We start from the raw sequence: 20,972 nt of genomic DNA on the forward strand, positions 1-20,972 counted from the left end.
ACCAGCGGGAGCACCATGGGCATTGGGGAGGGCTCTGGACAGCGTGGAGGCTCCTCCAGAAATCCTGCAACGTCCACCAGCCCATGGACAGCCATGGTTGCAGGGAAGCGAACAAGGGCTCTGGAACTATTGGTGGCCTTGGCTGTCCGGGCAGACCTACCCTGCCTCACTTCCTGCCTGGACCTCTGCATGGTCCTGGACGCGCCTTTTGTGGAGGGGAGTGGGGATGTGCTCTCCTGGCCACTGACCTCTGGAGAATAAGGCTGTGCCTCTGCCCAGCCCAGCTCCTCAGCCCTGGGACCACCCCCACCACCATCCTGCCAAGGCATTAACTCCATCCATTCCAGAGTGGGGCTGCTGGCTGCAGGCGCTGACCCTAGGAGGGAAGGTGCTAGGCTAAGGTGTCTCCCGCGAAGAAGCTCCATGCAGGCAGGGAGCTGGCTGCCCATTATGCTCCTCCTCAACCAGCTGCTCTCCAGGGCAGGGCTGGAGTCGGGCTGGAGCACGTGCCCAGCCTGGGGCTGGAAGCCGGTTCTCCCACATTCCAGGGTGAGTGAGTGGGAGAGGGTGTGCCCGCCTCCGGCTCCAGCGGGGAGGCCCCCTGAAGGGCCAGGGAGGATCTTACCTAGAGCTGCAAGCTCTCCTGCCACCCCTGGCCCACTGGAGAGGACCCCTGGCCACCCCCTACATTGTGTCCCGGGACTTGGAGACAGCAGGGAGACTGGGAAGCAGAGCTCAGAGAAGGACCTTGTCTATCCTCAGGCTACAGGGGCGCTCCGGGGTGGGTCACCTTTTGTTGGAGGAATCCTAAAACCACCCAGGCTTGGGGCCAGGACTGGGGGTGGGGGAGGAGAGAGAGATGTGAATCCCGCATTCTAGATGCTTGATTAGCCAACCCCAGACCATTCCTGTCCCAAGGGTTTTACCTTCACTGATGGTAAAGGTCTTGCAGACTTCGGGATTCACTCCCCACTGGTCGCCTGGCCCAGAGACTGAGCTGCAACGTGCAGAGGACACCGTTGTGGCCTCCAGGGCGCTGGCCATGGGGTTTAGCAAGCAGCGCTAACCTGGGGAGATCTCCTGCCTCGGCTACCACACCCAACCCCCCGGCTGAGCTGGCCTTTGCATGGCTTACACAGGCAATCAGCTCCCTCTGGATTGTCACCTTCTCATCTGTATACCATTGGTGGCTGGCGAGACATGTTGTGTGTGGACATGACACAAGACAGTGTGCTCCACTGACACAAGACGCCTGCTAGCGGTGTCCGCAACGGCCTGTGTGCTTTCTCTCCCTGGATTGGCGCGTCCTGGGTGTTTAGGCTTCCGATCACTAGAGGGCAGCAGCGGGGTAACCTAGGCCTAGTGACCCCAAGATTAGCAGAGCTGCCGGATAGACGAATCCACACGTGGATCGCAGTACCTTCAGCAGCTCCAGACAGGGAGCGCTCCATCCGGCCGCAAGGGAAGAAGACCAAGACCAGGCCTCTGCTGCTTGGGTCGGGGCTGGGCAGGATGGCTGCGAGGCCAGGTAGTTCATGAGCAGTGCCCATTGGCATCGAGCCTTTCTCCCAGCCCGTGCCTGGGCTCCTGCGTACTGGGGGAGATCCTTAAACCTCAGTGACTCGACTCCCTGATGGGCCTCTTGGTCCCCAGCTCTCTGCATTTAGGGTTCAGAGCCTTTACCGACCCAATCAGCCAGGGGTTCGGGTCCCTGCCCCACCCTATTCCCCAAACCTGGCCTACCTTCTGCCTCCCTAGCCGGTCCCCCAGCCTGGCCCCTGGGAGGAATTTCCTGAGCCCAAGGGCGGAGGAAGGCACAGATGCCCACTCCCGCGACGTTCCCGCCACCTGGCCAGGCCCTCGCCTGGTGCCCAGCCCCAGAGGGTGCGGGATGACAGAGTCCGACAATCATTAAACCAGCCGGGCCTGATTTCCCAGCACCGCCCGCCAGGATCCGGGCCAAGTGGCATGGGATATGCAAATCACCTGGGGCCAGGAGCCCAGTCTGAAGGCCAGGAAATCCCCTCCGTCCAATGAGCCACCAGCTCAGGTTACCGATAGGGACACACTATAAAGGTCCCGGCACAGGGAGGAGCTCCAGCCCGGCTCTATTTAGGGCGGGGTGGGGGAGCGCGCTGGCCACACTCCTCAGTGTTACCTGGCGGAGCTGCTAGCCGCCCGGAGGCTTTCGGCGGCTTTCGGCGGCTTTCTCTCCCGCCCGCCGCCTCCCAAGCTGCCTGCCTGCCTTGTCCCCGCCCGCCACTCAGGTAGGACGCCCCCGCCCCTTACCTGGCCTGCTCCCTAGCCCAGGCCTCGAGGAACTGGGGAGAGGTCTAAAGAACCTCCTGCTCTGGTCTGGAGTGTTCCAACGGCACGTAGGCCGATGGGCGCGGGGTGTGCTTGTGTGTGTGTGTGTGTGTGTGTGTGTGCGCGCGCGCGCGCGTGCGTCGGAGGGTGGAGGGCAGAGGGTCCCACGGAGAGAGTGACTTCACTCCTCCTGACCAAAGACCCAGGTGATGGGAGGAAGCTGCCCCAGCAGGGAGGAGGGGAAGGGTTGTCTTGTGGTCACACTGCTACTTAGAAATCCTGGTGTCTTGCTTGGAAAGGCGAACCCGCCAAAGCTGGACGATCTTCCTGCCAGAATGGAGGAGCCAGGAAGGCCCTCCTCACCCGACATGTCCCTTCTCCCCAGGGGGCCTCATGGCTGCAACCTGTGAAATAAGCAACGTGTTCAGCAACTACTTCAATGCCATGTACAGCGCCGAGGACCCCGCCCTGGCCTCCGTGCCCTCAGCCGCACCCTTCCCGGCCGACGATTTGGTGCTGACCCTGAGCAACCCCCAGATGTCGCTGGATGGTACAGGTGGGTACTGCCTGGGAGGGACAGGTGTGCCCTAAAGGGTAGGAGGAGACCTCCAGAGGGCCTAGGGGAAAGATGGGGGAAGGGTGACTGGAGGTGCCCCAGGCCAATTCCAGTGGCCCAGGGAAGTGGCCGGCTGAGGGTCCTGCAGTGTAGGCCACTGCGGGCTGATTGCCACTGTGCCTGGGTCCTGCAGAGAAGGCCAGCTGGCTGGGTGAGCAGCCCCAGCTGTGGTCGAAGGCGCAGGTCTTGGACTGGATCAGCTACCAAGTGGAGAAGAACAAGTATGACGCCAGCGCCATCGACTTCTCACGCTGCGACATGGACGGCGCCACGCTCTGCAGCTGCGCCCTCGAGGAGCTGCGGCTAGTCTTTGGGCCCCTGGGGGACCAACTTCATGCCCAGCTGCGGGACCTCAGTAAGTCCAACGCTCCTGGGTGCCGAGGGCAGGTGGGGGCTGGTGCTGGCGCCACAGTTTGAGTAAAGCCAGACAAGGCCCTGGGCAGGGAGTGAAAGGCCGGAGGGAGGAGGGCGGGAGTGTGACCTTCTCTCCTTCCCTCCCTCCCTCCCTCATCAGCCTCCAGTGCCTCGGACGAGCTGGGCTGGATCATCGAGCTGCTGGAGAAGGACGGCACGGCCTTCCAGGAGGCCCTGGCTGACCCGGGCCCCTTCGGTGAGAGTCCCTTCCTTCCTCCCGAGGCTGAGAAGGTCAGGAGCCCTGTGGGGTCCCCAAGCCCTGCCCTGAGCTCTGGCCTCCTCTTCCCAGACCAGGGCAGCCCCTTTGCACAGGAGCTGTTGGACGACGGCCGCCAGGCCAGCCCCTACTACCCCAGCAGCTACGGGGCTGCCGGAGCCCCCTCCCCCGGAAATTCCGAGGTCTCCACCGCGGGTGAGCCTGCCTGCTGGGCCTTGGCCTCTTTTCCTCTGGGTGTCCCTGGCTCCTGGACAGCCTGAGTGAGAGCCTGCAACTCCAGTTGGGCTGGCTGGGGACTCACCCCATGCCCCCTATTCCCATCCCCCAGGGACCGGCGTCTCCCAGGGCTCCCACTCCTCAGACTCCGGTGGGAGCGACGTGGACCTGGATCCCCCAGACAGCAAGCTCTTCCCCCAAGGTGAGTGGCTGGGGGCTGCCTGTGCCCAGGAGGCTTTCCCAAAGGCTTCCGCTCCCACCCCCCTCACCCTGTCTCTGTCTCACCCTACCTCCCTCCAGATGGCTTTCCTGACTGTAAGAAAGGGGACCCCAAGCACGGGAAGCGGAAACGCGGCCGGCCCCGGAAGCTGAGCAAAGAGTATTGGGAGTGCCTGGAAGGCCAGAAGAGCAAGCATGGTGAGTGGGGGTCGTGGGGACCCTGGGGGGCTAGCAGGGCCAGCCCCTAGGACACTCACTGCTTACCACCTGGGCCAGGGCCTGGCCCAGAGATCCTTTGTCCTGGCCTGCTAGGACACACTCAGTGGTGGTGTGTCCATAGGTGTGTGTGAGGGTGCCCCCAGAGAACCCAGGGCCTGAATGCAGGCTGCCTGGGAGGGATGAGCCTTGGCTTGCTGAACACTGCCCTATCCTGCTGGCCCCAATGGCTTTGACATTGTGTGCTCCAGCGACTGTGCAAACTGCCTGGGAGGCCGCCCAAGGTCTTTCTGGACTGTGTACTTCTTACATGGGCGCCCCTGGCCTTAGTTTATCTTGCGGAGGAGCTGTTGTATAGTACACGGGTTCCCAGCCCCAAGCTGGGCTTGCTGCCACTCTGGCCACAACTGCCCAGGCCCAAGCGCTTGTTGCACTCATTGCTGCGGTCCCTGCTGGACTATGCCCCCACCAGCACTGGCACTGTTGTCTGTTGTCCCAGTATATAGTGACTTGTGGGGGAATCCCCACACCCCACATCTTGCCTACCTTCTTGCGGCTCACTGGCCAGAGGGGGAGACGTAGCCTCCCCAGCTCCCCGCCCCGTAACAGTAGGTCTGAAGTGAGGGCATGGCTGGGCTTGCTGGGAGGGCCTGCTCCATGCTCCGGGCATTGGCCAGCAGGGTGGCCAGCCCTGGTGCCTGTCCCCTGGACTGCCGACTGATCACTGGCATGTGACCTTTGCAGCTCCCAGGGGCACCCACTTGTGGGAATTTATCCGGGACATCCTCATCCACCCAGAGCTCAATGAGGGCCTCATGAAGTGGGAGAACCGGCATGAGGGAGTCTTCAAGTTCCTGCGTTCCGAGGCTGTGGCCCAGCTGTGGGGGCAGAAGAAGAAGAACAGCAACATGACCTACGAGAAGCTGAGCCGGGCCATGAGGTGGGTGCCGAGCCTGTGGGCCGAGTCTGCAGCCTGCCATGTGGGAGACCGAGAGTGAGATGAGCAGACTAATCCCTGCCCAGGGCAACGAAGCCGGCCGTGGACAAGATGTGAGCGGGCCAGCCAAGGGTAAAGCTCATGCGGCGCCCTTGGGCACCTGGATGGCCCTGTTAGGATGGTGGAAAGGGCATTTAGCCAGGCCCATGCCAGAGTTCGGCCTGTTTGCTGTTGAAGCTGCCACCAGGCCTGTGTTTGCTCCCAGGTTCCAGGGTGTCCCAGCCCTAAAATCGCACGCATCCATGACAAGCCATGGGATATAGCAAGGTTAGGAGCAGGTGCACCTAACACAATTAGGGGCCATTGTGGGGGCGGGGAGAAGGCAGAGAAGAGAAGTGCAGGCCGAGGAAGAGGATTCTGGGCCCATGGGCTTCCTACCTAGGCAGCTCTGACCACTTTCCTTCCACCCAGGTACTACTACAAACGGGAGATTCTGGAGCGGGTAGATGGCCGGCGGCTCGTCTACAAGTTTGGCAAAAACTCCAGTGGCTGGAAGGAGGACGAGGTCATGGAGAATCGGAACTGAGGGTCTGTGCTAGACCCGGGACCAAACTCACAGACTCTGGGCCTGTAGCCCCCATCCTAGGGTGGGGCACAGGCGGGCCAGGCGAGCGGCCTCTCCTTGGACACACTCCCGGCTGTGCTGTGGAGAGAAGCTACATCCCACGGGGAGGAATGAGCTGCTACCGGCTCCTCCCTGCCCTCTTGGAATTACAAGCCCTGGGGTTTGACGCGGCGCCACGGCTGCTGACTCTACAACCTTGAAAGTGGTGGTTCCTGGGACTGGCGGCTCCTTGCACCTGATTCTGATGCTATTTGGCTGCAGACAACACCTCCCTCCCGCAGACGCCTGGCTGAGCCATAGAGGCTGGGGCAGGCCCTCCAGGAGCATGGGGACAGAGAGGACCGGGCAGCCTCCTCTACCACCAGCACCTGCTTTTCTGCACCGGCCTGCTTCTCTGCTCCGTGCATGGGCACCACAGGCAGGGTCAGAGCACTCCCTAATTTATGTGCTATAAATATGTCAAATGTACATAGAGATCTATTTTTTCTAGAATATTCCCTCTCCCCTCCCCACCCCTCTCTCACCCTGAGTGCTGGTGGCCAGATGAACCGTTCTGTGCCCCCTTATCCCTGCTGGGCCAATGAGGGGCGGGGTGATCCTTTTCCCCCTGAACGGAGGCAGAAACCTCCAATAAAGTGCCTCCTGGGCTTTTTCTAGTTTTGTCTCAGCTCCCTGCATCCTGAAATGTGAGGTTGGATAGGGGAGGGATTGACTACTCCAGGGCAGGGCCAGGCGCATGTGAGCGACGGGTTTCTTCTATGTGGGAGGCTTCATCTGGCAGCTGGCAGCAGGTGAGGCTGGTCAGGCCTGGGACGTCCGCAGGGATTCACAAAGGTGAAGATGTGTGTTACAGGGGCTGCCAGTGACCTTGGCCAGGCTGTCCTCTTTGGGGCTGCTTCCTCCTGTAAGGGTGGGGTTTGGACCCGACGTTCTCGAAGAAGTCTAGAATTGCAATCCTGGCCTTGGTGGAGTAGGTGCTTGTGCCTCCAGCCAAGTTGGCCGTGAGCTGAGTATCTGTAATACGAATCCTAGCATGCGTGTCTGACATGAAATCAGAGTTAGGATCTTGTGAATGGAAAAACAAAACAAAATGGAGAGGAAGAGTGCTGGGAGGAGCTGGTGTGCCTTGACAGCCTGGCTTGGTGCCCAGCACCGCGCTGGACCCTGGCTCACTTCATCTCATTCTTTCCCAAGGAGAGATTTTCATACAAGCACAGTAAGGTCCTTCCTGGGGGCTTCTGGTGCAGGGCTCAGACGTAATCCTCAGTGGATATCAGAACCGTGGCTCGGTTTCAGTGGCAGTGGGTCTATGTTTTAGAGAGGATTTTTTTTTTTCCCAAAGATCTATTTATTTGAAAGACAGAGTTCCAGCGAGGGAGGGACAGAAAGCGCTTCATCTGCTGTTTCCCACGTGTATGGCAGGAACCCAAACACTTGGTCCTTCCTCAGCTGCTTTCCCCAGGCCATTAGCAGGGAGCAGAAGAGGAAGCGGAGCAGTGGGGACAGAAACTGGTGCCCGTATGGAATGCTGACATCAGGTAGCCCCTGTTTTTTCTTTTTATTTTCTTTCTTTTCTTTTCTCTCTCTCTCTCTCTTTTTTTTGTCTTTTAAAGATATTATCTTTTCATTTTCAATGCAGAGTTACAGAGAGAAGGAGAGACAGAAATCCTCCATCCACTGCTTTACTCCCCAAGTGGCTGCCATGGCCAGGGCTGGGCCAAGGCTGAAGCCGGGAGCCTGGAACTCCATCCATGTCTCCCATGTGAGTTGTAGCGGCCCAAGCACTTGGGCTGTCTTCAGCTGCTTTCCCAGGCACCTTGGCAGGGAGCTGGATTGGAAGTGGAGCAGCCAGGGTACGAACTGGCACTCATGTGTGATGCCTGTGTCACAGACGGCAACTTTACTCCGCACCACAGCGCCAGCCCTTGGTTCTGTCTAGCTTTTTAGAGGGGATTCTCTTGATGGGAGCTGCCTGGAGGGTTACTGATATTCTTAGAGGAAAGGTCCTGTAGGCTGAAGTGTCAGGTAAGATAGCCCAGTCAAAACTGCCTCTTGAGTTGAAAGCACTGAAGCGCTGGGAGACCCAGAGCGGGTGAAGCTGGCAGAGTGGGTGTGTGTTGGGGGCTTGGGGGTTCTTGATCTGAAGGAGCAAGGAATGGTGCGAAGAGAGTGGGGAAAGCCCCAAGGTGGAAGGAGAACCCAGGGACTTCTGTAGCTTTGGAGTGACAAGTTGTCCTCCTGTTTCCCTTCTGAAATGGAGCAGTCGGCTCCATGGGGACAGTGTGCACAGCCATGGGCTTCGCTCCAGACATACCCAACCAGCTGCCTGCTATGCAGGCTGCTTAGTAGCCTACAACCTTTGGTAGCCCCCTTAGCCTTGCCATAACTTCCTTCGAAGTTACACTCTTGCATCCCTAAGGGGCTTACCCATTCTTGCCTCCAGCACTTGCCATGGTTTTGCCTCCCTCCCTGACCCTCCTTCTTTGCAGTCCCAAGGAGAAGGTGCAGGCAAGGCCTCATCTACACTGACCGTTGCGCCCCCCGCTGGTGGTTTACAAGCTGCTCTCCCCAGGCGGTATCTCACCAGGTCCATACCACAGGTTTCCCTTGCACAGCACTGGTTGTCCCCGTTTCACTGATGAGGTCAGGGACTGGCCCAAGGTCAGCAGCCAGCAGAGAGAGTGGAGACAGACTGGGGCCAGCGTCACTGCCCAGGCGGCAGCACCAGGGCTGAGGCCCGCCCCAGCATTGCCTGCTACACTGCCACCCCTCTTAGACATTGCTCTCCCCCACTGCGGAGAGTCAGACACTGCATCCCAACTCAGCAGCCTAGGGACCACAAGTGGACACCCTCCACCCATCACTGAGAAGTGGCCCCTGTTTCTGCCTTCCCTGGGTCCACTCGGGTGTGTCCTAGGCTGAGCTGTTTATATCCTGCTCTGAGCTGCTGGTCACCTCTTATCAACTCCTGTGGGATTGGGGTGTGTTGCTGGGCAGGTCAGGAGGAGGTCACCCCTCCCATGTTTGGGTGTGCCTGTGGTGGGGTTGGAGCTGGGCTGGCTAACCTGGATCTTCCACCCTCCCTGCCACCCTGGGGTGTATGTGTGGAGCAGTTCCCCAAATCCTCACTTCCCCATGCCTCCCTGGAGGCAGGAAACTGCAGCTTGGCAGACCCTCCTCTGTGTAGTGAGGGGGGCGTTGTCCCTGACCAGCTGAGCTCAGCCTGCTCCCTGGGCCAGCTGTCTGTTTACACATCTCTCCCTCTCGCTGGGCTCCCAGCGCCCCTGGACAAATGCTGGGCTTACTCATCTCCGCACCTTGCATGGCGCCTGGCACTGAGCAGGTGCTCGGCAAATATTTGTGAAGCTGCCCTGTGACTCTGTCCCCAGACGCCTCCCCCCACACCACACACTCCCGCCCACCACGTTTGCACGTTCCCAGCATGGCCCCTGCTCCTGCTTGTGCTGCACAAACAGCACACTCATACCTGTGCACGTACTCCACCTCATGCTCACGCACGTGCACCTTGGCAGGTGCTCCGACATGTACACACACACTCACAGAGACCACACTAGGTCCCATGCTGTGCAGTCTGGCACAATCCCCCACCCCCGGCTGGCAGAGCCAGGCTCAACTGTTCAGCTTTCTCTAGGCTGTCCAATGGAACCCTCCTTTGAAGTGTTCATTGACTGCCCTCCTGCGCTACCCTCCCACCTGCCAACAGCTGTGTTTAACCAGGCCAGTGATATAACTGGCAGGGCCCAGGGTGAAGCAAAATGAGGCCCTGCTGGAAAATTCGAATTTCTCAGTGGCAACTTTGTGGCTCCAAGGGTCAAGCTTCACTCAGCTGCTGACACCAGCATCCCACATGGGCACTGATTCGAGTTCCAGCTGTCCCATAATTCCCTACTAACATGCCTGGAAAAGCAGTGGAAAGATGGCCTAAGTGCTGAGACCCCCTACCACTCATGTAGGAAATCTGGATGAAGCTCCTGGTTTGCACCTGGCTCCGCCATAACTGTTGCAACCAACTGGGGAATGAACCAGGGATTGAACAATCTATCTATATAATTCTGCTTTTCAAATAAATAAAGTAAATCCCCCCCCCCTTTTTTTTTAAAGTGTTTATGACATAGGGACTAACTTAAAGCACTTATTTTCCTTGAAAAGGAGCAAGTTGGGGGAAGAATGTGAGGATTTGCTGGCACCACTCTCTCAGTAGGGAGAGGGGATGTGATTGGGATATCCAGGACACAAATCCCACCCATATGGGATGCCAGTGCTGTGAGCAGTTGCTTAACTTGCTATACTGCAGTGCCCGTCCCCAACATAACCACTTACAATGATTGGTAGAATGGAGCAATCAGTCCAAAGGAGCAACTAAATTTTATTTTAGTTTTATTTTCCTTTGCATTTTTAAGATTTTTTTACATTTTTAGAAATTTGATTTATCTGAACGTTCAGAGATAGAAGGAGATAGCTCCCTCCATTTAACATACACACACACAAAGAGAGCGAGAAAGACACAGAATTTTCCACCAGTGTACCTCCCAAATGGTTGCAACAGTTGAAGCTGGGTCAGGCTGAAGCCAGGAACCCACCCCCCCAGGTCTCCCACGAAGGTACAGAGGCTCAGGTACTTGGGCCATCTTCCGCTGCTTTCTCAAACACTTCAGCAGGACTCAGAAGCGGAGCAGCCACGAATTGAGCAGGCACCTGTATGAGATGCTGGCACCGAAGGTGGAGGCTTAATCTATTAAACCACAATGCTGACCCCAACAAGTAAGTTTCAGAGATGAAGAAACAAACTAAGAGAAGAGGTGCATCTTACTCAAGGTCACTCAGCATCATGGAACAGGTGCTTACGGCTGACAGCTACTAGGTGCCAGGGATGAATCACGCTCTTCTTTTAATTTACAGGTCATGGCAGACGAGAGGGGAGCGTCATGTCCCAGATGCTCCACTTCCCATCTAATTCCCTGCTAATGGCCTGGGAAAGCAGCAGAGGATGATTCAAGTCGTTGGGTCCCTGTACCGTGTAGGAAATCTGGAAGAAGCTATAGGCTCCTGGTTTTGGATTGGCTCAGCTCCAGCCATTGCGACCATTTGGGGAATGAACCAGCAGATGGAAGATATCTCTTTCTGTCTCTCCTTACTGTAGAATTTACCTTACCAATAAAAGTAAATGCATCTTTAAAAAAAATTCTTTGTTCCTTTACTCTTGGTTTTCCTGGACCATCTGTCATATATACCTGGCTTAGTGCAGGGTACAGGTGCCCCATAGGGAAGTCACCCAGGCAGAGCAGAGGACACAGGTTGAAAGGCCAGCAATAACTGTGTACACATCCCAGAAAGAGGGTGAGCACCAATTTTACAGTTGAGTAACTGAGGCTTCAGAGAGCTCAAGAAACAGACTGGGCTTTCAGAGTGTGGAAGCCTAGGACAGCAGGACTCGAACCATGGCTGCCTGCTGCACCTTACCCAGCCCTACAGCCAATTCTGAAAACTCAGGAGACAGACCTACTGGTTGGGAAGGAGTGCGTGTGTGTGCGCATGCTGCCTTTCTGGACCCCATGGATGGGAGATGAACACTCATTTATTGACAGTCTCATGGTGGCCATCCCTTGGGAGTGTAGCCACCTCCTCCCTGCCTGCTCCTCCTGCAACGTGCAGGGCTGGGTTGGACAGCAGCAGCAGCAATTAGCCCAGCTCAGCCGCCCGTTACTGGAACCTGCACGTCCACTCTGGGACCGGTCCAGGAAGCCACGCCCAGCACATGACTCAGTCTCACCTGCCCGCCTCCACACCTGCCAGCCTTAGCGACCCTGGGCCACAAGGCCCAGGGCAAAGTCCCAGCATCCTGTGGTCCATTCCTAGCCACTGAATAAGTTGCAAGACATGCTGGGATGTCGAGTCCCTGGATTCCAGACTTGGCTCCCTGGCTGACATTGGGGCCACAGGAAATGCTCCTGCCAGGTGCTGGGGCTGCCTCCTCACCGTTGTATGTGATGCCAGTGGCTTAGCACCCTGGGAAGTAGCACTGCTCACACATCAGATTGGTCAAGAGTAAAAAGGGTGCTGAGTGCGGTGTGAGTTGGAAGATACTTAATGTAGAACAACTGGACTCCTTGGTTAAAAGATTTTTTTAAAAAATATTTATTTTTATTTGAAAGTCAGCTTTACTGAGAGGGGGAGAGAGAGAGATTTTCCAACTACCAATTGACTCTGTGAATGGTTGCATTGGCCAGAGCTGAGCTGATCTGAAGCCAGGAATCAGGAGCTTTTTGGGCCTCCCACATGGATACTTGGTTGCAAGATTGGGCCACCCTCTGTTGGTTTCCCAGGCCACAAGTAGGGAGCTGGATGGGAAGTGGAGCAACCAGGACATGAACCGGTGGCCAAATGGGGTCCTGGCGCTTACAGGCAGGGGACTGCCCAATTGAACCGTTGTGCCAGCTCTGAATGATCCCTCTTTTATAAAATGTCAATGGTTATTTCTTGATGGTATCATGAAAAATATCTGCATTTTCTAGAAGAAAAAATGGGTTGAGCATAAATTACTATAAAAATTAAATTACCGGGCCCGGCGGCATGGCCTAGGGGCTAAAGTCCTCGCCTTGAAAGCCCCGGGATCCCATATGGGCGCCGGTTCTGATCCCGGCAGCTCCACTTCCCATCCAGCTCCCTGCTTGTGGCCTGGGAAAGCAGTTGAGGATGGCCCAATGCTTTGGGACACTGCACCCGCGTGGGAGACCTGGAAGAGGTTCCAGGTTCCCGGCTTCGGATCGGCGCGCACCGGCCCGTTGCGGCTCACTTGGGGAGTGAATCATCGGACGGAAGATCTTCCTCTCTGCCTCTCCTCCTCTGTGTATATCTGGCTGTAATAAAATGAATAAATCTTTAAAAAAAATTAAATTACCATTTTGAAAAAAAAATAGGTAGCAATGGAATTAGTAAAAGCTATTATTACATATATACAGTCCTTTTAAACATTTATTATTTTAATTTGAGGGAAAGAGAATTCCTGTATATGATCCTTTACTCTCCAAAGGCTAGCAATAGGCACGACCTGGCCAGAATGAAGTCAGGAGCTAAGAACCCACTCAGTCTCCCATGTGGGGTCCAAGCATGTCAGCCATCATCTGTGCTTACCCAAGTGTGTATTAGCAGGGAGCTGGAATTGGGAGCAGAGCCAAGGGATTCAAACCCAGACACTTGGATATGAGATACGGGCAGCCCACACTGAGATTTAATGCACAGCACCCCACCCACATGCTTGCTCCTTCTGAGTTGTGTTAGGTGCTGGCTTCTGGTGTGGAACAGTCGCCATAGAGATTGGTAGCGTTGGGGCTGGGACTGGGCATGTCTGCCAGGTGGTGAGTGTGGGGGCCGGGCAGTGAGGTCAAAAGCCCAGGGGGCCTTTGTTCTTGCCACGCTTGGTTCCCTCCCGTGTTCTGCCAGCTTCGACACCCCCCCCAGCAGCACAACTTGCGAGGCGTGTTTTTTTTTTTTTTTTAAATGAAATATTTTTATTTTTTTGTTTTTATTACAAAGTCAGATATACTGAGAGGAGGAGAGATAGAGAGGAAGTGGAGCTGCCGGGATTAGAACCAGCGTCCATATGGGATCAAGGCGAGGACCTTAGCCACTAGGCCACGCTGCCGAGCCCGCGAGGTGTGTTCTTGCTCCACCTTGAACCACGGGCCTGCCCTGTGCATGTGTGCCTCTCTCGTGCTCTCCCCTGCCTCTGCCTGTCACCACACTTGTTCTGGTGTGGTTGTGGTCCTGTCCAGCCAGCCACTGCATGCCTTAAACACCCTGCCCTGTATCCTGGGGACCCAAGCTCAGCCCATCTAGAGGACAGGAGTGACTTGGGGCTTGTCCTGCAGAAGTGCAGGCGTCTCAAGGTCTGGGCTCTGTCTATCTTGGGCTGGGGGCCATCCTGGCCCCTGTGGGATGCTGCATGTCTTCTCTCCAGATATCTCAGGACAGCACCATATGTGTTGGAGGTGAGGCGATTGGTGGGGAGTGCCAGTTTCAAATCACTGCTGGCACCACCTCTTGTCCCTTCCCACAGGTGGGGCAGAGAGAATCAGAGAGGAAGCTCTTCAGTCTGTCTGATGGTTCACTCCCTAAGCGGCCACAACGAGGGTAGCTGAGCCAATCTGAAGCCAGGAGCCAGGAACCTCTTCCTGATCTTCCACACAGGTGCAGGATCCCAATGCATTGGGCCATCCTCACCTGCTTTCCCAGGCCACAAACAGGGAGCTGGATGGGAAGCGGGGCTGCTGGGATTAGAACTGGCACCCATATGGGATCCCAATGCGTTCAAGGCGAGGACTTGAGCTGCTATGCTATTGCACTGGGCCCATAGAGACTCTTTCAAAGGAGACTTCTGCACGCACTCATGTGAGTCTGTTTCCAGAGCAGACTAGATACTGTGTGTGTGTGTGTGTGTGTGTGTGTGTGTGTGTGTGTCTGTGAGAGAGAGAGAGAGAGAGAGAGAGAGAGAGAGAGAGAGAGAGAGAGAAAGACCCTGGAAAAACACCAAACTGTTAACCTGTGTCACTTATGGGTTGGAAATAGGAGAATGAGTAACAAGGAGACTTCTGATTTTAAAGATTTGTTTATTTGGAAGGCAGAGTGACAGGCGGGGTGGGGAAGAGAGACAGAAATCTTCCATCTGCTGCCTCATTACTTAATTGCTCACAACAGCTAAGGCAGGACCAGGGGGAAGCCAGGAGCCAAGAGCTCCACTTGCGTTTCCCAAATGTGTGGTGGGGCCCTAGGACTTGGGTCATTACCTGCTAGCTTCAAGGGGCATCAGCAGGAGGCTGAGTCAAAAGTGAGGCAGCAGGGTCTTGAATCAGGCATTTCTTTACAGGATGTGGATGTCTTAAATAGTGGTTTAACCTGCTGAGTCACATCATGTGCCCTGGAGACTTTTTATAATATAATCCATGGTAGTATTTGATTTTTTAATTTAAATCCTAGCTGAGTGTTTTGAAACACTTTTATCATTTAAACATTTTTTCTTTGAAAAGGAGTAAGAGAGTGCACTTCCATCTGCTTGTTCCCTCCTCAAATGCCTGCCGTGCATGGGTGTCTGAACTGAGCTAAAGCCAAGAGCCAGAACTCAGCTAGGTCTCCCACAAGGCCCTATCCGCTTGAACCATCTCTGCTGCTTGCTTAGGATGCACATGACAAAAGGGAGCCAGAATCAGGTCAGAGTGGGGATTCAAACCCAGGTTCACTGATATGGGGTGGAGGCATCTTCATGGCTGTGCCAAACGCAAGCCCCTTTAGCATGTTAAAAACACTGTGTTTTGGGGTTTGGCCTGGTGGAGTAGTGATGTAAGCTTCTGTCTGCAAGCATTGGCGTCCCATATGGGCTCCGGTTCTAGCCCTCGCTGCTCCACTTCTCATCCACCTTCCTGCTTGTGGCTGGGAAAGCAGCAGAGGATGGCTCAAGTCCCTGGGACCCTGAAACCATATGGAAGACAGAAGAAGCTCCTCGGTCTTGTCTTCGGATCAGCTCAGCTCTGGCCATTGTGGTCAATTGGGGAGTGAACCAGTGGATGAAAGATCTTTCTCTTCCCTTTGTAAACCTGCCTTTCCAATAAAAATAAAATAAATCTCACATCACCCTCCCCTCCACCAGTAGCTTGGGACTTGCCTTGGTTGTGGCTACTGCTTGCAACACTGGTATCCCCTATGGGGTGCCAGTTCGTGTCCTGGTTGCTTCATTTTCAATCTAGATCCCTGTTAATGGCCTGGGAAAATCAACAGAAGGAGGTCCAAGTGTTTGGGCCCCTGCATTCACGTGGGAGACCCAGAAGAAGTTCTTGGTTCCTGAATTCGGCCTGGCTCAGGCCCGGACTATGTAACTCCTTGCAGAGCCAAATAACAGACAGATCTTTCCTTCTGTCTCTCCTTCTCTCTGTACCTTTGATTTAAAATAAATAAACCATTGGCACAGGGCACGATAGCTTAGTGACTGAAGCCCTCACTCTGCATGTGCCAGGATCCCATATGGGTATCGGTTTGTGTTCTGGCTGCCATACTTCCTATCCAGTTCCATGCTTGAGGCCTGGGAAAGCAATATAGGATGGTCCAAAGCCTTGGGACCCTGCACCCATGTGGGAGACCCAGAAGAAGCTCCAGGCTCCTGGCTTCAGATCGGCTCAACTTCAGCCATTGTAGCCACTTGGGGAGTGAATCTGTGGACAGAAGATCTTTGTCTCTGTCTCTCCCTGTCTCTGTAAATCTGACTTTCCAGTAAAAATAAATAACTCCTAATAAATAAATAAATAATGCTTAAAATAAACACAGTATGTCCTTAACTTCACAATAATCATATGATGTAGGCATTACTATCTTTAACTCACAATTGGGTAAACTGAGATTTAACAGAGTTAAGCGCCTTGTCTGTGACTGTACAAACATCAGGTGATGGAAACAGGGTCTGAGTCCAGTGTGTTCTAATTCCAGAGCTTATCCTAGCTGCTGCGTTATCTCCATGCATCTGTTTTTATGAGGCCACTCCTTCGCTCTTGGAAGAATTGTTCAGTGGTTCTCGGTGGTGTTTCTGGCCTTAAAATGACTTCAGTTTCTCAAAGGGAAATTTCTTAAAGGGAATTGAAACACATGTTTCTCTCCCCAGGAGAGAAAGGTTGACCAGGAAGAAGCCTGGTAATGGCTGGTTCTGGCATGAGTGGGGGTGGGTGCTGGTTCCCTCAGCCTGGAGAAGATGATGTTGTACAATCCTTAAAGAGTAATTTGTTCAACGCTTTGAAATGTACAAGCCTCCAAGCCAAGAGTTCAGCATTCAAGGAACATATTTGAAGCACAAAATCTGTTTTTTTTTTTTTTTCCAGGTGTTCAGGGATCTAGCTAGAAACAGACTCAGGCCGTCTGAATAAGAACCCAAATGTTTTAAAGGAGGGGACTTGTTAAACGTACTGTATTCCCACCATGAATTGCTATATGAGTGTACACATGCCACCACGTGGCTACTTAAGGTCCTGGAAAGCTGGTCACAATGTCTTGTTCAGTGAAGAGAATAGCATGTGTCGTATATCTCAGTTTTGTTTGAACAATTTGGAGTGTTCAGATGGGTTTGGTCTCTGGCTCAGGCTTCTGACTCCAACTTCCTGGCAAGGCAGACTTGGGGAGGCAGTGGTGATGCTGTGAGCTGTAAGGTCCTGGCCACCCATGTGGGAGACCTGGATTGGGCTCCCATGCCCGGTGTTGGGTAATGAGCCAGTAAACGGCAGCATGCTCTCTGTCTCTCCACGCTCCCATTATAAAATAAAATAGGATCTGACAGGATATATGTCATTTGATAACAAGGGTCATCTTTGGAGAATAGAGTTGTGCGCTTTTACTCTTGTTGTCATGCCTTTCTGAAGTGTGTGCGTTTCTTTTATCCTAACCTGCATTTCTCTTAAAAGAAGAAAAAAGAAAACTCCTTTTTCTATTTTGAAAAAGAAATGTTAGCGGAGCCAGTGTTGTGACACAATAAGTTAGGCCATTGTGTGAGACACAGCGTCCCATGTTGGAGTTCTGGTTTAAACCCTGGCTTCCTTGCTTCTGATCAACTTCTTGCTAAACAAACCTTGGAAGTCAGTGGAAGGCGGCCCTTGGGTCCCTGTTACCCGGAGGGGAGACCTGGATGGAGTCCCTGGCTCTTGGCTTTTGTCCTGCCTGGGCTCTTGCTGCCATTTGGTGAGTGAGAAGAACTTGCTTGCTGTTCCCTGCCCCTCTTCCTTTAATCTCTCCTTTTCTCACTGCTGCTCTGTCTTTCAAATAAATAGATCTTTAAAATAAAGGAAAATAAACATCACTAGTTAAAAAAATGGGAAGCAAACACTCTCCGGACTAGCTAGCTCCAGCATGACTCACCTCTAACGTGGAATACTATGCACCCATTGACAAGATGACTCACCCGAGAATCCGCCCTGGGCTGAGCATTGAGGACAGAGGAAGCCAAGCAAGGACTGTCCCCGCTGAGGCCAGGTGCAGGAGCCGATGCATACTGCGCATTGGGATTCCCGGCATGATGCAAGTGTGGGAAGAGCGATCAGGAAATAACCAGGCAGAACCGGATTCTGGAATCGGTATGGGCGGGTTGTGGGCTGGTGAATAGGAGCTTCTCAAGGGGAATAGAAATGGGGTGAGCCAGTCAGAGAACATGGGAGCAAAGGTCAAGACACATGAACAATAACACATAATAGAGAATGGGAAGCAAGCGGATGGGATGGGAACACAGCATGGCAGATAGGCGCTAAAACTGATGTGGAGAGGACTGGGGGTCTGACACGTAGTGTTCAGGCTCCCGGGAACAGTCAGCCACCGAGGGACTTAGGGCTTGCCATGGGAGTGACATTGTCACAACTGCATTTTGGAAACGTCCCACTGATGATAGGGTTGATGGTGGCTGAAGACCTGATCTGTCAGAGGGTGTCATAGTTTCCACGGGGCGAGAGGGGGGACCGCAGGACAGCAAGGATGGCAGCATCAGGAGACTTCCAGGGGTCTAATGTGCATGGAGGGTGAGATACAGTCAGGAGCTGGGGCTACCACCTAGGGCGGAGGCACTGATCTGACAGCTGGGCCCCCTAGGCTTGTGGGACACAGGGCCCTGAGATGGCCCCGGCAGAGGTTCAGGAGGGTCTTGCAGGGTCTTTTAGGGTATCCAGAATCAAGTGGGCATTGGGCATAGCAGTGAAGACACCCCTCGGGATGCCCACCTCCCATATCTGAGTGCCGAAGTTCAAGTCCTGGCTTCACTCCAATTCAAGCTCCTTGCCAATGTACACCCTCGGAGGCAATGGGTGATGGGACCCTGCTACCCACAAGGGAGACCTAGACTGAGTTTCTAGATCCTGCCATTTGTGTGTATTTGGGGAGGAAGATTTCTGTCTCCTCTCTCCCTCCCTCCCTCCCTCTGAAATAAACAAAACAACAGGGCTAGTGTTGTGGCAGAGTGTGGTAAGCTGCTGCCCGTAGTGCCAGCATCCCATACAGGCAATGATTAGGATCCTGGCTGCTGCCACTTCCAGTCCACCTTCCTGTTAATTGTCTGGGAAAGCAGCAGAAGGCTCAGGAGCCTGGGTTCCTGCACTCACGAGGGAGATCCACCTGAAGCTCCTGACTCCTGGCTCAGCTCTGAATGTTGTGGCCATTTGGGGGAATGAACTAGTGTTGTATCCAGATTTTCAGATCCCCAGAAGTCATCAGGAGTTTATGTAAACGCATAAGAGCATTCGGGCTGGCCTAGGCTCCCAGCCATCACCCAGCCTGGTGGGACTAGGAGAGAGAGAACCAAAGTTGGACAGCACAGGGTTTTTATACACTTCAGGCCAATTCCACAGTCATTATTGGTCAGTTTAACTGTTAACTTTTAAAAAGAGCAAGTTGGCAGGCTTCCATTGGTGGGTTTAAAGCAAGCAACTTTCAAACAGTTCAAACTGGTGGTCTGTTGGGGTAGTGAGCAAGTCTTATCTAAAAAGCACACCAGGGGCCTCCTTCCTGAGGAGTGCTCTGTCTACGTGACCTGTTCGATGTCAGTAGGCTGTCAGTTCTGGAGTTCACACAGCCCCCCAGTCAAGCAAGCAAGGCAGAAACCACAAAGCAGAAAACACTGAGGTTCCTCACTAGCAGATGGAAGAACTCTGTGTAACTTTGCCTTTCAAGCAAATACATGAATCTTCAAAAACAAAATAAACAAAACCAAGCAAATGTAACAGCAACAAAATGAGCCATCGACTTCAAGACTAGCCAGTGGGTAGAAGCAGAAGGAACATTAAGGAGACTGTTAAGAAGGATGTGTGGGTCTATGATTCTCTCATATATGTATAAATATATATATACACACATATATATGATTTGTTTTATATATATATGATTTATGGGGAGAAGGAGAGACAGAAAGACTTACTTCCATGTACTGTTTCACTCCCCAAATGTCTGTGACAGCCAGAGCTTTTAAATGTGAAGCCAGGAGCTAGAAGCCTCCTGTGGGTCTCCCATGCTCCAAGGCTCTGGTGGGGGGTGGAATCTGTGATTTTCAAGGAGGTTGGTGAGAAAACCAACCAGGAAACGCGAGAGAAGCACCGTTAGTAGTGGAAGCTGAGCAGCCTTGGTGCTGCATGGCAGTGGGAAGCTCACTGACAGTATATGTGCAAGGAGGTGTCAAGACCACGTGTGCCAGAAAGAACATGGATGGAGGTGGGCCTATTGAGTACAAAGGACTTGGCAGGCTCAAAGGTATTTCATACTTGTCATTCAGAGCTTCTCCAGCTGTAATTGATTGTCAAGCTAAGTGCTTTCCAGGTGTAGCTCAAGGGCAGGATTTTGGTCTAGAGGGGAAGTTGGGATGTGGCCAAACACCCTGGGTTCAGATGCTGGGAATCTTGTTCCACCGTGCATTAGCCTGGTTGCTGCCCCCTCTGCACTCTCCTACCCTACGGTTTGCATGTGGCTTGAGTGTCCACCAGGGGTTTCTGGGTTGAAATTTAATCCCTGCTACTGGGCATTAAGAGGGCAGAAACAGAGCATTACTGAGGTGTAAGGGTGTTGGGTAAGGTGAGGTCTTTAGGAAAGAGCCTCATGACCACCTGCTACTGGCCTTGCAGGGGGAGGGAATGCAGGGCTGCACTGTGGCCCAGTGCACTGAGCCGCCCGTGATGCCTGCCTCCCTTATCAGAGTCCCTTGTGCTCCCCTTCAGATCCATTCCCCTGCTAACATGCCTGGGAAAACAGCAGAAAATGGATCCCTGCCACCCACATGGCAGATGGAATTCCAGGCTCCTGGTTCCAGCATTTGGGGAGTGAATCAGAAAATCTCTCTCCCATTCTCTTTCTCTCTCAATATCACATTGTCTTTCAAAGAATATTAAATAATTGTTAACAAATAAACAAATAACTATTTTTTTTAAAAAGAGGAAGAAAGACTAACAAACACGCTTACACACATGTATGCACACACAAGCACACACAGCACCTTTCACACACATGCCTCGTCTTGCCACGTCCTGTGATCTTGGGATTCTGCCAGCACGAAGGTCATCCTCAGACTGACTCTCAAATTTTTGGATCTGAACCACGAACTGAAATGAATCTCTACTCCGTAGCTTCCCAGCTCTTGATATTGTATTATGAGCAACAGAAAACAGACTCAGACACGTGGGCGTTCCTGAGA

At 53.8% G+C, this 20,972-nt stretch overlaps 1 protein-coding gene across 1 annotated transcript; it reads left to right on the forward strand.

Annotated features, from left to right (window-relative positions):
* The first annotated feature begins 2,100 nt into the window (after positions 1–2,100).
* Positions 2,101–6,423, forward strand: ELF3 (E74 like ETS transcription factor 3). Its single transcript, XM_058669011.1, has 9 exons — positions 2,101–2,267; positions 2,693–2,863; positions 3,057–3,278; positions 3,438–3,533; positions 3,627–3,749; positions 3,883–3,972; positions 4,071–4,187; positions 4,950–5,145; positions 5,614–6,423. Exons 2-9 carry the CDS (start codon positions 2,701–2,703, stop codon positions 5,726–5,728), a joined length of 1,122 nt encoding a protein of 373 aa, XP_058524994.1. The 5' UTR covers positions 2,101–2,267; positions 2,693–2,700; the 3' UTR covers positions 5,729–6,423.
* Positions 6,424–20,972: the final 14,549 nt, after the last annotated feature.

Source organism: Ochotona princeps, chromosome 10 (genome assembly GCF_030435755.1).
Source record: "Ochotona princeps isolate mOchPri1 chromosome 10, mOchPri1.hap1, whole genome shotgun sequence".
In the NCBI taxonomy this organism is placed as follows: domain Eukaryota; kingdom Metazoa; phylum Chordata; class Mammalia; order Lagomorpha; family Ochotonidae; genus Ochotona; species Ochotona princeps.